The sequence below is a fragment of the Phyllobates terribilis genome, unplaced genomic scaffold, assembly GCF_046119375.1.
Source record: "Phyllobates terribilis strain yellow unplaced genomic scaffold, ASM4611937v1 Scaffold_5__5_contigs__length_657084704, whole genome shotgun sequence".
Lineage (NCBI taxonomy): Eukaryota > Metazoa > Chordata > Amphibia > Anura > Dendrobatidae > Phyllobates > Phyllobates terribilis.
Window position 1 is genome coordinate 262,149,221 of NW_027362765.1, and position 18,463 is coordinate 262,167,683.

Consider the following 18,463-nt stretch of genomic DNA (forward strand, 5'->3'; position numbering starts at 1 on the left):
ACACACATCATCGACCCCTCCAAAGTGATGAGTATGGCCCCCTTAGATCTGACTCGTCTCCCACCCGGTAAGACATTCGTAGCAGTTCCAGATCGGGAGAAGATTCTTCACTGGGGTCATTCATCTAAGCTAGCCGGCCATGCCGGTCAGAAGAAGACTTTCCTGCTCATTACCCGGCATTACTGGTGGCCCACCCTGCGCAAGAATGTGGTAGACTTCGTCTCGGCCTGTTCGTCTTGTGCCCGCAACAAAGTTCCCATACATCTTCCAGCCGGTCACCTCCTGCCTCTTCCCGTACCTGCTGCCCCTTGGAAACACATTGCTATGGACTTTATTACTGATCTCCCTGTTTCTGCCGGCTGTACAGTCATTTGGGTGGTCGCCGACCGCTTTTCTAAAATGGCCCACTTCATCCCTCTGCCTGGCCTCTCGTCTGCATCAGAGCTGGCTAAGGACTTCTTCCTTCACATTTTCGGTCTCCATGGCCTACCCCTCCACATTGTGTCGGATCGAGGGGTTCAGTTCACCTCACGCTTCTGAAGAGCTACGTGTAAGCTGCTGGATGTCACCCTGGATTTCTCCTCTGCTTACCATCCACAGTCCAATGGCCAAGTGGAGCGTATCAACCAGATCCTTACCAGCTACCTCCGGCACTTTGTTAATGCTCACCATACCTATTGGGTGGACCTCCTACCATGGGCCGAATTCTCCTACAACAACCATGAGAGCGAATCGACTTCCAAGTCCCCGTTCTTTGTAGTCTCTGGTCAACATCCCCATATTCCGTTTCCCGTCTCCTCTTCTGTGGACAACCCTGCCGCGGAGTCTCTGGTCAGCGAATTTTCCACCATTTGGGAGAATACTAGGTCCGCACTTCTTCAGTCCTCCGAGCGGATGAAGAGATATGCTGACAAGAGACGTCTGGATCCGCCTCAATTCCGTCCTGGAGACAAGGTTTGGCTCTCCTCCAAACATGTTCATCTCAAAATACCCTCCTACAAGTTGGGTCCTCGGTTCATCGGTCCATTTGAAGTCCTCAAATAAATCAACCCAGTGGCCTACAAGTTAAAACTCCCGGCCACCTTACAGATTCCCAACTCCTTCCACGTATCTCTCCTCAAACCTGTTGTGTTTAATTCTTTTTCCAACAATCCAGGTACCCCCCCTGCTCCGGTTTCCGCTGAGGACGTTTTTGAGGTAGAGAACATTCTGGCCACAAAGAGGGTAAGAGGAAAAACCTTTTTTCTGGTGGATTGGAAGGGGTTTGGCCCAGAGGAGAGAACTTGGGAACCCAGGGAGAACATTCATGCCCCGCTTCTTCTTGAAAAATTTCTTTCTGGCCTAAAAAAGAAGGGGGCATAAAGGGGGGGTACTGTAGCATCGGCGTCTCTGCCCCCTGCCAGGCAGAAATGCCGTCCCTCTCACCGTCGCGCTCCCTGCCCGGTGTCCTCCAGCGCTCCTCTTCCTGCTTCTGCTGCCGGCGCGCACAGCTTACCGGGCACTGTGCTTAGGGTGCACGCGCTCTCTCCCTCTTAAAGGGGCCGCGCACGCCGCCCTAAGGAGTCCCTGGCCAATTGCCGGAGGTCCTCCCATATATTAGGCACCTCCTCCAAAATGGAGGTGCCTGAACATTAGTTGATGCACAGTGTACTTACCTCTGCTTCAGCCCTCAGGTCCCGCTGCTAGTCTGACTACTAGTCCTGCCCACCAGCCTGACTATCAGCCCAGTCCGCCAGCCTGACTACTCTCCAGCCCGACAGTCTGTCTTCCGTTCAGTCTGCCAGTCTGTCTATGGGCTTTGCCCGCCTGCTTACCTGGGAGCACCCGCCTGTTACCTGTCAGCCTACCTGGAGGCTCCTGCCCATCACTTGCCGTGACCACCTATCTGCCTACCTGGAGGCTCCTGCCCATCACTTGCCGTGACCACCTGACAGCCTACCTAGAGGCTCCCGCCTTTCGTCTGCTGTCTCCGCCAGTTCATCTACCCGGATCTCTCGTCAGCCTGCCTGCTATGCCCATCAGCAGTATCGGTCAGTCTCAGCCATCTGTCCCGTGGGAGTCACCTGCTCTCTTACAAGGTCGTCCCCAGAGTAGCACCTTGTCCCTCTGCTCGGTCCCTCCCTGGTCACGGAGTCGTTAGCCGCCGTACGACCTAGGTCGGTCCGAGAAGATACTTAGTTACGCCCCTCTGGGTCCCTCCTTGCACCGCAGCACAGAGGTTCCACCACCCGGATCCGTAACAGCGGTTCATCGGTCCATTCGAGATTCTGAACCAAATAAATCCAGTGGCTTACAAGCTGAAACTCCCGGCCTCCTTACGGATCCCCAACTCCTTTCACGTGTCTCTCCTCAAACCGGTTGTCCTTAATTCTTTCTCTGACGATCCAGGTACCACTCCAGCTCCAGTTTCCGCTGAAGACGTCTTTGAGGTAGAAAACATTTTGGCCATCAAGAGGGTAAGAGGAAAGACTTTCTTTCTTGTGGATTTGAAGGGGTTTGGCCCTGAGGAGAGATCTTGGGAGCCCAGGGACAACATTCATGCCCCTCGTCTTCTAGAAAAATTTCTTGCGGGCCTAAAGAAGAGGGGGCGTAAAGGGGGGGTACTGTAGTGTCGGCGTCTCTGCCTCCTGCCGGGCAGAGACACCGCTCCCCTCACCGCCGCGGTCCTGGTCCGGCGTCCTCCAGCTCCCCTTCTGCTGTTGTGCGCACTGTGCTTAGGGCATGCACGCGCGCGCTCCCTCCCTCTTAAAGGGGCCGCGCGCACCATCCTAAAGAGTCCCCGGCCAATGGCCGGAGGACCACTCCTATTAAAGCACCTCCTCCAAAATGGTGGTGCTTGTGCAAGGTAGTTGTTTGTATGCTAACACTCTCCTCAGCCCTCAGGTTCCAGTGCCCTGTCTATCAGCCGTGCCCGCCAGTCTGTCTACCTGCCATGCCTGCCGGCTTGCCTACCCGTATCACCTGTCAGGTTACCTGCTGTGTCCGCCTGCTTGTCTACCCGGATCACCTGTCTGGCTACCAGCCGTATCCTCCTGCTTGCCTACCCGGATCACCCGTCAAGCTACCTGCCACTGTACATGTCAGCCTCAGCCTCCTTGATTCACGGAGTCGACTAAGCCGCCGTGTGGCCAGGGTCGGTCCGAGTAGGAGCTTAGTTACGCCCCTCTGGTCCCTCCTTGCATCCCAGCACAGAGGTTCCACCTCCCGAACCCGTAACATTTATCACTGAGAGATTAACTTTGCCGGACAAGTCCGGCAATGCCCCCCCCTCCCCCCGTGATACGCATGTCTATGGACTTTGTACATGGAGAGCCTAGTTTGGGTGGGGGCAACTTTTCTCAGCTCAGCTTCATTCTAAATCTAAAGACTCTGATTGTGTCAGAATGGCTGCACCCAGTAATCTAAGTGATACATCATTGGATTCAGCTTCTCTTTGCCTACATCAAGTGAGGTAGCAAAAACCTGCTGACAGATTCTCTTTTAACTCTTAATTCAGCCACTGATTTGCTTTTTTATGTCAGATTTCTTATACCAAAAACAATAAGTCTTCCAGAGGGGATTGTCCACATTTTTGTGTATTTTAGGGAGCATATAAAAAATTGCTACTCTACGGTCCTTTATTTTTAGTTACAGCTCCCTTATCTCATCCATTGAGAATAATCTTGGTATATTCCTCCAAAGGGTTTATAGCCATTCCTATCAGTCAGCTGTCTCTTTAACTTTTGTACATATTTTTCCTTAGGCCAAAATCACTATTTTTCCCCCTTTGTCTGATTGTTTGAAAAGTACATTATTCTATTCCTTCATTCAACTTATCATCCATTTTTGATCTATCTGTTTATAAAGATCTGCTTTCCTCTGATAATGCTAGGAACTCTTGCGTGACCATCACCACTTGGCATGCATGAAATGACAACATTTATAATGGGTTTGGGTTTTAAATTTTTTTTTCCCAATGTGGAGCTTTGTTATCTTCATCTTTTATACCCTGTTGTGAACAGTGTTATCAGATTGTAATTCTTCCAGAACTTCAATGGCAGATAGTTCCTGGCTAGAACATTGTGATTGTGCTTGTAAATTTAGCAAAACATAGTTCTCTTGACTCCATTGAGCAAAGATCTTTTCATAGATAAAATTATGACCAAAGAGGTGACGATTCTTAATTGTATTGAGTTGGTTTGGAAGGCAAAAATTAAGGCATGTCTTTAAAACTCTTGCTTGGGCTCAAGTTATTGTATGTCTGGATAAATGGCTAACCCTTAAATAGTCTAACCTGTTCGATATTGTGTTCTGTTCTTGTTTTTGATCGAGCCACTGAAGTCCCACCTCACTATGTCCAATGAAAAAGGGACATGTGGGTCAGTGAGTGTATTAAATTATCCCTTGATGTTTTTGCCTGGGGACTGCTCAGAATGCTTTGTCCCAGAGATATTTACTCCTTTTTCTGTTTTTGACTGTAGTCTCCACTTTATCAATATTTTGTAGAACTTTTTTAAAGCTTTTTTCAAATTCCATTTTTTCTTTTAATTTCTTCAATTTTGAAATAACAAGGTTTAGATCTTTTTCTAACTTCTCCCAAGATAAATTTCTCAATCAAGTTTTTCTCTCAGACACATTTTCAGAATGAAATAAGAATTTACAATCTACCAACCTCTTTTGATAATAGGACCACACAGGTAACATATGATGTAGTGAGGAATATTAATTAAAATGCAGGATGTCTTTTGTGAAAGACTGAGATTAATAGATTGGAGAGGAAGAGAAGTGGCAGAACAAATGAAAATTCCTTTACAAGCTAAGACTCTTTGGTGGGGACAGGTACTTAAACCAGGATACCGATTGTGCCATCCAGTATGAACTGTTGGTTCTCACAGGATGAGGCTCCTATGATGAAAGACTGAGATGTATAGAATAGGCAGGAAAGGCATCTTAAGTTTTGAAAGGAATGAAGCGAATATCTAACACCTGTTAGAGATAGCTATTGGTCATTCAGGATGCACATTCCCTTCATAAACACATCTTTGGCAGACTTGATGTCTCCGAAAGAAAATATTGAATATCAAAGTTTGTATAAATCTGATAGTGATGGGACATACATTTTCAGTTTCAGGATGAATCAGGGAAGAAAATACTTGTATCCTCCTAATTATAACACCTGCCTATAAGCCCCAAATCAATAGTAACCAGATAACTGACAACAGCCATGTCATGTTTGGTCTCTGGGTAATGGTAAAATCACGATAAAAAATAGGATGGCCTTGAACTTCTGCGATAATCCAGAGAGAAGTTATCGCATAAGTTGAGAATTTCATAAAATCCTGAAGGGCTGAGAATAACCCACAACCCGGCCCACGTGAGGTCATCAAAGAGGGGTGTGCTGTTAGCTAATTGTCTGCAAGGGCTTTCAACCAGTACAAGAACTTTTGCCAAATATTATTTGGTTTACTTCTACCATCTATTATATAAAGATTAGTGATGAGTGAGCGTGCTCGTTTAACCCTTTAACTGAGCATGCTCTGGTGCTTACTGAGTATCTTCGGCGTGCTCGTATATTATGTTCGAGTCCCTGCGTCTGCATGATTTATGGCTGTTAGACAGCTTCAGCACATGCAGGGATTGCTTGTTTATTAGGGAATCCTCACGTGTTGAGGCTGTCTTTTATTTTTGGTTTGAGCTCGTCGTTCTTCATGAGTTTCCGAATATCTGGACCCACAAAAATGCCTTCCTTCATTTTTGCTTCCAACAGTCCCTGAAACTTGGTACACAGGTACTTAAAAGTCTCTCCTTCTTTTGGTTAGAGCTTTCACAAATTGCTTCATCAGTCCAGGCTTAACGTGGAATGGTGGCAGGAGAACTTTAGTGGGATCAACTAAACATTCCACAACTAAGTTCTTGAGTCCAGGTTGCAAAGATGTTCTCATTGGCCAACATTTTTGGTTCCAGTGATGAGTCCTATCCCAGCTGTTCCATTTACACAAAAAGCTTGGGCACTTTGTGTATTCTCCTTGCTGCCCAAGAAGCAAAGAGAGAACTTTCAGATTACCACATATTGGCCATCCTTGATCCTCATAGTTAAAGGGTTATTTCCATCTCCAAGACCCTATCCCAATATGTAGTAGGTGTAATAATAGCAATATTAGCGAATATCTCCAATTAGAAATTTAGTATATTTTCTTTCCTCTCTTTCCTCATGTGCAGGCATTACAGGACCTTGGGTAACCATGGTTACGTCCACGGATAAAGTCACAGTTAGTTAGCTAGTTGCTAGCGGTCGTAACCATGGATACCTAAGGTCCTGTGATGTCTGCACATGAGGAAAGAGAGATAGCGAATCAAAAATACTATACTACATTTCTAATTGGAGATATTTGCTAATATTATTATTATTAGTCCCTGACTAAATCATTTAATTTGAGGGCCTGTGGGCAGATCTTTTCTTGTTGATCTGGCCTTGAACACCAGGATAAGACCCTGCCTATAGTCCCGCCCGGAGCACGGGCATATCATTAACTCAAAACTGCAAACACTGATTACATAAAAACCACAAGATGGATCTCTTCACCACAGGTATTATATTAATCAGTGCAGCAGCCCCAACATGACACTGCCTGTAGTTTACTTAGCAAAATTCTGCTGACAGGATAACTTTAAATGTATTTTGTTGTTTTTTTTGTGATATACCAACACAAAATAGCAAGTATTTGTTAAGTGTAAAGGAAATGATATACAATATAAATATTTTTAAAATATAAATCTGAAAATTACGACGTGCTTTTGTATTCAACCCCCAGAGTCAATACTTTGTAGGACCACTTTTCGCTGCAATTACTGCTGCAAGTCTTAAGGAAGTATGTTTCTACCAGCAGCGCACATCTAGAGGCTGAAATTTTTGCCCATTCTTCTTTGCAAACTAGGTTTAGCTCAGTGAAATTAGATGGAGAGCATCTGTGAACACCAATTTAAGTCTTAAATGGGGTTGTGTTGTCCAAATAGATAAGTCTGCAGTCACTCTGTGTGACTGTCGTCCAGTAGCGTGGCCGACTAGAGGGTACGGCTTCGGTCCGTATAAGTGTATAAAGAAAGGCCGCGCTCACTAGATGGGCTCTGGATGGGAGTATGTATAACGCATACATACCCTCCTGTCCCGGCTCAGAAACCGGCGAATACTCGCAGTGCATGGTGCGTGTGCTGGGGGGATTCATAAGTCTGCAGTCACACAGAGTGACTGCAGAATTATCGATTTGTACCAGACAACCCCTTTAACACAGATTCTCAATGGTATTTAGGTCTGGACCTTGACTGGACCATTCAAGCACATGAATATGCTTTGATTTAAACTATTCCTTTGTTCCTCTGTCAGTGTGTTTAGGGTTGTTATCCTGCTGGAATTTAAACCTATACCCTAGTCTCAAGACTTTTACAGCCTCTAACAGGTTTTCCTCCAGGATTTCCCTGTATTTAGCTCCATCCATCTTCCCATCAACTCTGACCAGCTTCCTTGTCCCTGCTGAAAAAAAGTATCCCCACCAACAAACATTCCACCATCATGTTTGACAGTGGGGATGGTGTTTTCAGGGTGATGTGTGGTGTTAATTTTCCACCATACATAGCGTTTTGCATTTAGCCCAAAAAGTTTTACTTTGGTCTCATCTTACCAAAGCATCTTCTTCCATATGCTAACTGTGTCCCCTGCATGACTTTTTGCAAACTGCAAATGGGACTTCTTATGTCTTTCTTTCAAAAATAGCTTTCTTCTTGCCACCCTTCCATAAAGAACAGATTAGTGGAGTATACGACTAATACTTGTCCTGTGAACAGATTCTCCAACCTGAGCGCTGGATTTCTGCAGCTACTAGAGACTGACCTTGGGCCTCTTGACTGCTTCTTTAATTAGGGCTCACCTTGCTTGGATGTCAGTTTGGATGACAACTATGTCTTGGTAGATTTGCAGTTGTGCCATACTCCTTCCATTTTTGGATGATGGTTTGAACAGTGCTCTGTGATATCTTCAGAGTTTAGGCTATTTTTTTATAACCTAACCTGCCCTGTCTGGTGTAGTTCTTGGTTTTCATGATGCTGTTTGATCCCTAATGTTCTCAAACAAACCTCTGAGGTCTTCACGGAACAGCTGTAGTTATACGGAGAATAAATAATACACAGGTGGACTCAATTTACTAATTATGTGACTTCTGGAGGGAGTTGGTCACTCAGGATTTTATTTAGGGGTATCAGACTACAGGGGGGTAAATACTAATGCATATCACAATTTTCAAGTTTATATTTTTTAAATAATTAAAAAAACATGTATAATTTCCTTTACACTTCACAAATACTTGCTACTTTGTATTGGTATATCACATAAAATCCCCCAAAAATGCATTTACGATTGTGGGTATAATGTGAAAAAATGTAGAAACGTTCACTGGGTATGAATACTTTTTAAGGCACTGTATTTGTCTCTCTACTGACAGCTCTGCCTGTTTTTGACTGTAAAACACTAATTAGATGATGAAATGAGCTACGGTGTATACAGTAAATTTTGAGGTGCTGGGTCTAAATTTCTCAAATTTTGCTTTCTAAATATTAAGTAACCAGAAGTAATTGTGAAACATATGGGAACAAGTGAAGCATCATAGAAAAGATCTAATAAACCAGGGGTGCGCAACTTGGTGCCTTATTGCCAGAAGCAAGACACCATGACTTTCTCTCAGACTCCCAACTATTGGAGCTTGCGTGACAGCTGTGGATAAAATATAGACATATTGCTTTCTTGTGTGGAACTGTTTTTAATATTCTGCACCCACCTTCGAGTTCCCCCAAAAAGAGAGGTGCTCACTAGTGATGAGCGAGTATGCTCGTTACTCGAGATTTACGAGCATGCTCCGGTGTTTTCCGAGTATCTTCGGCGTGCTCGGGTGTTATGTTTGAGTCACTCTGTGCTCATGATTTGCGACTGTTTGACAGCTTTAATACATGTGAGGCTTACAGACTAAATGGAGTGAAATGTACAATGGCGTTAGTTGCCCCCCAAAAATTCCCAGGATACTGCTCTTTTCCCAATAACTCAGTGTCCAAACATGTACAGTATAAGTAACTAAGATGTTTATTGTCACACAGATAATGTGTTTCGTGGTATAAAACCTCTGTTTCAATCTAAATAGACATACTTACAAGTAATCGCACATGCCAAATATTAATACCACAGCAGTGTGGTAAAAAAAACCTCCAAACATGTACAAAGTCAAAATACTACTAACATCTAATATATCAGAAAAACTTGTCACATGTTGGTAAAATAACCTACGACATGCTTATTATATTACAATCACTTTAAGTCCAAAGTTATGTTCAATAAATATTTACATTTTTCTGTATGAATGATAACTCAGTGTTCATTATGTTTCTCCTATCTATCTAGAAGTGCAAATTGTCATCTTAACTGAGTGTAAGGAAGAAAAATTATATGAAGGGATAGATGGTGGAAGATGTGGTGTGCATCACAAATTAAAATGAAAACAGTAGGAAAGTGGGTGGTGTGCAAGTGCCATTTTGAGTGTGGTGCACATACTTAATTTGCGGTGCAGGCATCATGCTGGTTGTGGTGTGCGTCACAGCCTGAATAAAGCAGATATGCCCGACCCCAATAGAAAGGAATGAGCATGGTGCTCATTCGTAAGGATTATAGATAGGCATAGACCTTGTGAAGTGTTCAGTTGTTTCCACAGATCAATTTTACAATAAAGATACATGCCTGCATGTATGGCCACCCCATCTCCACCTCTTTGCTGTTCTGAATACTGGATCTACATTATCCATATAGATTGTAATCCCAGAAAATCACCATCTAGCAAACATACAGAATATACTCTCCATAAAATATAAATGTATTATATTGGAATACCAGCTTCAATTATTTTGTGGCCCTTGGAAGCAGTATAATCTAATACTGTAACCTTTGGACCAGAACAGGTAGTTCACCCCTGTAATATACACTGAAAAGCACTTTTAAGCTTGTAAGGTGGCAGTAGGCCTCAATGCATTAAAGGGAACCTGTCATGTACTGTAAAATAACACTATTTACCAGCAGCTTCCCCTATAACTAGAAGCTGAACTATGCCCGGGGGAATACGATTAATTTCCTCCCAGCAGCGGGGGTCTCAGTGCGGGTGTCCCACGGTGTCAGAACATTATTAACCTGCAGATTAACCCCAGATCTGCAGGTTAATAGCATTATTTTACATGACAGGTTCCCTTTTGTGAGGAGCTGGCCTTGTTCTAAAGACTACTGGACCAATGCTCTTAGAGCGGAGTCCGTGGCTCTAAGGGATGCAGACTTTTTCCAGCACGGAGCACCGGTTAAGTCAATCTTATTGTTGTGTTTTATTCAAGATTTGCTTTCTGTGTTTTATTAGAGATTTGCTTGCTCGTCAGTTTAAGTGCACAAATTTCACCTGAAAAGTGTTCAGTTTCAGGAATCAATGTTTCCATTTAGTGACAGTAAGCAGAGGAAGACTTGCTGGTTGGATCTTATATATACATAAGGCCAGACAAGAGATTGCTAAAAGTAAATTTCAAGCAAATGTAAATCATTCCATTAATCTTGTTAGTGTATAAGGGGCCTCAAGCCATTGGTCTCCCAGCCACTAGGCCCATTATGTGGATGAGGATAGTAGATCTAGGGGAGCCATAATCACAAGGAGTCTCACATGCAGTCTCAGGTGATGGGTTTGGCCTGAGGAAAAATAACTCCACCAATGCACAGTTAGCTTTGGGAGGGGAGGGTGTGAACACTTCTTCCCATTCAGGGGGCTGATCCCAGGGAGAGAGGACAGTTAAGCCACATGTTTAGAAGGGGATTTGGGGGAGTGACGTCGAGAGGAGAGGATCTATGGCTGAGGTCCTGGTGCCCATGTATGGATGGCCTATGGAGTTTGGAGATCGGTTGCCAGCTGGGCTGGATCCACGTGCTACCGTTGAGGGATTTGTTGTCTGGATTCGAGGAACTTTCTTGGGGACTGTTGCTGCTGGATATATGGGCTTCAATCGTGTTATCTGTCTTCTGGAGGAGCGTAGACAGTGACTACAGACTATACTGGCAGGAGATACAAAATTTGTGGGCCAACCAAAAGTTGGGAGACAGTGAGTATCGCCTGGTACGGGGGCAGTGGAACTACTGTCCCCGAGGAGGAGATTTTGTGGACAGGGGGCAATGTATTTTGGCCATCTAACCTGGAGTTGTTGTAAAACAATGGACATAAGGAATAAAAAATAGTTGTATCGTTACCCTGCCTAGGTGAGTATTACAACCCACAACCTCAGATCTTCATACCTTTAAAGGGGTTGTCCACTACTTTGACACTGATGCCCTATACTGTCATTGGTGAGGAAGAGTCTCTAGGGCTAGAGAAGAAAACAACAGAGATGCTTCACCTAGATCAGGAACCAGGTCTGAAGTTGTATTCGGTACCTATGGGAAAGATGACAACCCGTTGGGTGTTATACCTGCCTGTAAATACTGCCAGTTACCAAGTAAAGTTCTGGTTGTTTTTATGAACGCTGTGTCCTCTGAATGGTCTTCTGGTTCCAGAAGAGAAATTCTTGGAGTCAGAAGAGGCTGGCTGGCCAGAAGTAAGTGGAAACACCACATACATAGCCTCATACCAGAGCAAGGACACACTTTGTCTGTAGGGGGCCAAAACGAGCATGGGCTACAGCTCGCCCACGAGTACCTCATTTGGGCACCTTACATATGTTAGCTCATATCTCAGGTCACCAAAAAAAAACAACCTTCCCCTTCCCTCAGGTATTATTGTAGTGCACCTTGCTCCAAATCCTCCTCCTAGATGGTATTTACAGACATGGTGACCAAAACAAACAGCCGTGTTACTTAACTCAGCTGCTCTTGTCAAACCCTTTAAACTTATCATCTTTACTGCATCACACCACTATGAAAACATCATTACTAAGATGAAATCCACCTCCATCACCCTGCACTGTGTCAGATCAGAGCCTCACAAAGCCCAACATTTTGATCTGAAAGGGAACCTGTCACCAAATCAATACAGGAGGGGTGCTATAGACTCCTTATATGCCCTACAGTTAAAAATAAATAATTGTAATGTTCTATATGAAAAGTAATATAATAATACTTATACATACATATTTGCAAATACAAAGAGGTAAGACTTTGTACCATAGTATGCCCACCTCTGGGCTGTATGAATCAATTTGTGGAGCTGAAAAAAAGCCATTAAAGAAGTTGTCGACTACTTTGACAATGATGCCCTAGAGACTCTTCCTCACCAATGACAGTATAGGGCATCAGTGTCAAAGTAGTGGACAACCCCTTTAAAGGTATGAAGATCTGAGGTTGTGTGTTGTAATACTCACCTAGGCAGGTTAACGATAAAAAATAGTTATATCTCTTCCTCACCAATGACGGTATATCTGGATCCCAATTCACTCCACCTCCTAGAGCTTGAGTCCTGACTCATTCTGCCATCTCGCAGACAGACTGTGCCCCCAGACCCCTGAAGACTTCTTCGAGGTTCCCAGGCCGGCTAAGGGAACTATTGTGGAGGGATTCTCTGGCGATCCACTGTCCAGGATACTAGGCCCATGTCTACCCTAGCAGCCTTTACAGAGCCTGCTAACTTTATGCAGTACTGCACACTACTGACTGGACTCTACTTCCTGTTTCTGGAAACTACCCAGAGATTCCTAAAGTGCCCACCCACTATGGGCTGTCCTGACACATAGTTAACTCTCAAACTGTCTCTATGCAGGCTGTGTTATCAGAAAACTTCACCTTTCACCTACATTCTAGACAGTGACATCTTGTGACCGTTAGTTAATACTACAGCCCACAAGGACACATATCAGGAAGAAAACGTTATTCACATTCTATACCACAGCAGCATTGATGTCTTCAGGGGAAACATGGCAGCTGGTCATCTTCTTACACATACATTAAGGGAGTCCTACCATATTGAGAGTTGCTGTTACTGAGATCAATATCAGATAAGTGAGGAAGTGACAAAGAATAACACCTGAAAGTGGTCATCAACCTCATAGAGATAGAGACCAGGCTGTTAGATGTTAAAAGGAGGTGAATAACGTGCCATTGAGAATTGTGTTGAATTTGTTTAAGAACCTCCTTATGTGGGAAAAGTTATCCCGTTACAATATTATCTACAGTGGACATACAACATACAAATAGTAGTCCGCTTTGAAGTATAATGAAGGGTATGGTATGTTTCTGTGCTGCTTTTTTCAGTCGTGATGGAAATGTGGCTTACTTATCTGGACACCACCTGTTACAGTCTTCTAAAGCCAAGTCCACACACCATATTTGTTGAGGGTTTTGAAATTGTAAAAATAATCAGATTTTAGGGTCAAGAATTCTTGACAATATCTGCAGGGCAAAGTAGAAGGTAAACTAATATATATATTAAAAAAACTTTTTTTTCAAGATTAGCAAGGCTGATTTTCCAACCAAATTGTTCTCTTCTGTTCATCCAAAATTGCATCTTTTACTGTGCAAAGAAGAGAGTCTGTGTCACTCCAGCTATCGGGATACACAGTGTTGTACAAACAGGGTAGAGAATCAAGCTCAGCCTCCTCCCTTTGAGCACACTCCAGAAGCAGATCTTCACACTTTCCCCACCATTGCCGTGTTTTTCTAAATAAATGCAGAGAGAACTGTCAAAATTCTACAACATATACACACATAATAAGTATATTACAATCTTACGTCACATGGCCACCCGTTGCTGTGTTGCCTAAATCTTAGGCTAAGTTCCTGCAATGAGTATTTGGTGAATATTTGATGTTGCAGATTTTCCGCAGCATTTCTGCACCTATTAGCTAAATTAGGTTTATTTCATTGCATTTCTGAATGCGTCTTTTTAACATGCGTTTTTATCCCTGCGTTTTTTTGTCTCTGGTATGTCATGTTTTAAATCTAGCTGCATTGTTTTTGATTCTTATTTTACTTTGACAAAACCATCTTGTAAATCTACATGATTTTTAGTGCGTTTCCACAGTTAAAACAGATTAAAAACCTGTATGCATTTTTACCTGCAGATTTTCTGCATCTAATGTTGCAGATTTCAAAAATTACCTGCAGGTCAAAGTGCCGATCCTTCTCTTCCATGAGATCACCTTTCGGGGCAAAGTTGGGGGGCAGCTATACACATTAGACTGTCAGACCATCCACCAAAATTGGTGGTGTCAGCCGTCAATCTAATGTGTTTAAGGGGCATTCTCAAGTTGTCTATTGAGCAGCTCAGAACTATGCCGTCTCCTAACAGCTTCCTTATGTCCAGATTTCTGGCGGGATGGGCACTCCTCCTTGACTGACAGTTCTCATAACAGCAGAACTGTAGTATTAATAAAACCATAAAGCTCAGCACAAGTTCTGCTATAACACATTCAGTTATCACTGGTTTGTTCCGAGTTCTACACTTTTGCCATTGTATTCACACATGGAAATAACAGGGCATTTGAACAAGCACACAGCTCAGGATAGTGAGAGCTGTAATTAAGAGACCTGCTCTGGGAGAACCCAACAATTGAAAACTTGCTTATTTTAATGCTAATTAAAACAAATTAAAGGGAATCTAACACTATGTTTTGCTATATAATATGAGAGCAGGATGCTATAGGGACAGAGACTCTGATTCCAGCTATGTGTCATTTACTAGTCTGCATGCTGTCATTTTGATACAATCACAGTTTTCTCTGCTGCCGATCCAACAGTGCTCTAATGCTGAGCCCTGTTTAACCCCACCCACACCACTTGTTGGAACTTTTCTGAGTACATTGAAAGTAAGCAGCTAATCAGTAGAGGGAATGGGGTTACATAGAGTAGTTGACGAGAAGGCACGAGGCAGCTAGTCCTGTGGTGATAATCTCCTTTTGATAAAACACTGATATTATTGAAACAACAGCACACAGTCTAGTAACTGATATATCATCGGAATAAGGGTCTCTGCCGTGGAGCATGCTACTTTCAGTTTACATAGCAAAAACCTGCTTACAGATTCCCTTTTAATAACGTGAGAATTCCCTTTACATTATTCAAGATCCTTTTCATACTGTCCAGACTAATAGTGTGACATTCTGTAAAACAAATTTGTCATTCATCTGCCTACTTTCAGGTTCATAACAATATAATTCCAAACTGTACTCATGAAATGCAACAAAAGATACTCACTTTAATTTTTTAACACTCTTTTCATTTAGTGGAATATGTAATATGATAGGATATATTCCCACACGAATCAGAGCGGAGAGACAGGAGAGTCCAAGCTCCAAAAGGCAGTGCGCATTCTGCATTATAAATAAAAGTATAAAAATATATCAGGACACCTATTCTGGGCAACATTATTTTCTATTGATAAATATAACAGCGATTAGTTCACCTGTTGGGCTACTGCTTCAACATTCTGCCTAGTGAAACAGCAGCGTATGGATTCCCCCTCCTTTTCACCAATAATGTCTCCACGCTGGTATCTTGTTGCATATTCATCATCTGTCAAGCACTCTGAAATTAATGTAAAAATGTACATTTAGTAATTCTGTGTGATTATATTTTAAGTCTCATGATTTTTCTCAACATTTTTTCAGTCTGAGCAACAATAATCATTTAAATGCCCTTATCCCCTTTAATAGTTGATTTATGCTGTAAAATCACATGAACTAAATACGTAGACTTCCATTTAAAAAAAGCTGAGATTGAAGATTAACAGATACACAAAATAGCTCACATGCCCACTACGCCAATTTGTACAGAGCTGTAATACAACACCTATAACTGATGCTTGTACTGTATCTACAATATGGTGTGCAAAATTATAATTTTAGCACATTCTATGTAGCCAAAATGTGCCTTACAAATATCTAAGGGGTAATATTTCTTCTTGCGGAGAGTGACATGTTAAGCATGTCAAGGTGAGGAGACTTTTTAAGCAGCAATGCTCCTCTGGGAAATATGCAAATTGTCTCTTCAGAGAGGAAGAGAACTGGAATTCTAGTGCCACCTATAGGAAGTAGCAATCCTAAAAGTCAATAGTGACCCTTTAACGAGCCTTATCACATGACTTAGCATAAAAGCCAAAACCAGAAACTCAATTTGCAGACGCTGTGTTTCGGGGTACTGTTCCTCATCAGTGCAAAGTGTTAGTTCTGGTTTGGCTGGACGAGAGGCGTCAGACCGGTATCTCACAAATATGTGAGATCTGGGGAAATGTAAATAAGATAATAATGCGGAAATCTGCGGTGAAGTAGCTATGTATGCATATTTCATATAGATGCACTGAAATGTTTATTTCTGTTTGATTCGTTTGTGTATGGAATATGCACTGTTTGTATGCGTGGAACAAGCGGTTTGTGTATTTGTGTGGAACATTAGGTATGTGTGTGTGGAACATGCAGTGTGTGTAACCTAGGCAGTGTATGTGCTGTATATGTACATGCCATGTGTGTATGTGTAATAGTGTAACATACAGTGCATGTGTAACATGAGGCGTGTGTATGTAAGTACAGAGAGAAAATCTAATGTCATCTATGGTGATCTAAAATGGGAAAAGCTCATTTAAATTTTTATTGCAGAATATAGTATTATTGAGAATAAGTATAATATACCAGTGTCACACTTAATGAAATCTTTATTGGCACATAGTTTGTCACTCAAGATTCTTCCAAGAAGTGAAGGGACCAAAAGGACTGGACGAGGAACTCCAATCTTGTAGTGAGTTACCAGAGTGTATGGCATTAATGTTAAGCAGCTTCTTCCAAGTGAAGAACTTGGTTCTGAATGAAAAAAAACAAATGTTTCATATATTTTAATAACATATATAATGTATGTAGAAAAATAATTGAACATTTCTATGGTATACTAGTTCTATGTATACCAGTATTATTTGATAGCAACTAGGAAACTGAAGTATGGATGTGTGCAGAACAAAAATGCCTCCTGGAATAACCTGTTCAGCAATCTAACATGCATAATTTTCAAGTTTGCTCTGTATGAAAGGAGTAAATCTAATTAGAAAAAATATTATTATTATTTATTATTATAGCAACATTTATTCAATGGGGCTTTACATGTGAAAATCGGGTATAAATTAATAAAAAAAAATACAATAATCTTAAACAATAAAAGTCACTTACTGGTACAGGGGGAGAGAGGATCCTGCCCTTGAAGGCTCACAGTCTACAAGGGAGGGATGGGTGAGGATACAGTAGGTGAGGGTAGAGCGATACTTTAAAGGTATCGCTAATGATGGATAAGTTGCAAAAAAGAGATATGTGCATTACTTATATCCTTCTGTCCACAGTGAACAACAATAGTTGAGGGGGTTGTCCCACGAACAAAGTACATTTTAGTCAATAGATATTGGATTAATAATGTTTCACAATTGGATGTATTAAAAAATTTTTTCCTGTCCTCAGATAATCTTATAAATGTGTCCCTGCTATATACTGTTATTTGCTGTGTCCAATTGTGCCGAGCTGCTCCAGTTCATGGTCAGCACTTACCATAGCTCCTGGCCAGGGGAGAAGCACAAGTCACTTATGATAAGTGAATACACAAACAAAACAGTAGGGACTCACAGCTGTTGCTTTCTAGTGTAACATATTTCTTTTCCCTACCTGTTTTTTCACAGGAGAAAGTGTTTCTGCTGCATCTCCAGCCCAATTAGCTCATCGTATATCAAATCAATGACATATGAGCTATAGCTGCTGCTGAACTTATATATCACCGCAGCATTTTACGCATGACTTCAAACACTCTTTGGTGACAGATTGTGGTCTGATAGCTATTCCCTATATTCTTACAGAGAACTGTGACATAAATCCATATGAATTCTGTAAGCTAACAGTACTAGGGATGTGGTAAGGATTATGGTAACCCTTTTTTTTAAAGCTTATTCCCCTCTCTGCATTTCATGGCTGGGATGGGTATAACTGATTCTAGGTTTTGGCTACCAGGGGCAAGTTTATGAAAACAGCCAAGTGCAGCAGAACTTATCTGTTTGTGTAAAGCCCATAGAATTGCAATGATGTTTCTGTAACACTCTTTCAAGTATTTGTAATGTCTGTCTTAGCCACAGGCTCAAAAAGGCTACCTCATACAGACTTGGCACAAGCTACTCCAACTTGCCGATTCCAGAGAAACCTCGACACCCTTTAACCCCCATACAAGGATCTGAACATACTACAGGGTTCAGTGGATTGCTACCTATGGAAGAGCTGCCATCCGGAGGTGCGCAGGAATGGTTGCCAAGTAGAGTCAAAGCAAAGAAGTCACATAAAAGGACAAAATCAGGATCCATAGGAATAGTCGAAAAAGATAAGCCGAGGTCTAAACAAGGAATGAAACAACAAGGAACTAACAGGCAGGACTGAACCAGAGAAGCACAAAACTATATCTGGCAGCTTCCACCAGTAAACTGAA

The 18,463-nt window shown here is 42.4% G+C and overlaps 1 protein-coding gene across 5 annotated transcripts in view; it reads right to left on the minus strand.

Annotated features, from left to right (window-relative positions):
- Positions 1-8,422: 8,422 nt before the first annotated feature.
- CARD14 (caspase recruitment domain family member 14) overlaps positions 8,423-18,463 on the minus strand; it is a 160,442-nt gene continuing 150,401 nt past the window's right edge. For 2 of the 5 annotated variants that reach the window (XM_073684109.1, XM_073684111.1), the window contains exons 18-21: positions 16,648-16,815; positions 15,426-15,547; positions 15,218-15,333; positions 8,426-13,681 (exon numbers count right to left, since the gene is read on the minus strand). In XM_073684109.1, the coding sequence (XP_073540210.1) occupies positions 13,474-13,681; positions 15,218-15,333; positions 15,426-15,547; positions 16,648-16,815 (614 nt within the window). In that variant the 3' untranslated portion in view covers positions 8,426-13,473. Of the gene's footprint in view, positions 13,682-15,217; positions 15,334-15,425; positions 15,548-16,647; positions 16,816-18,463 lie in introns of all 5 variants that reach the window. The other 3 variants (XM_073684107.1, XM_073684108.1, XM_073684112.1) reach the window with 2 other exon arrangements.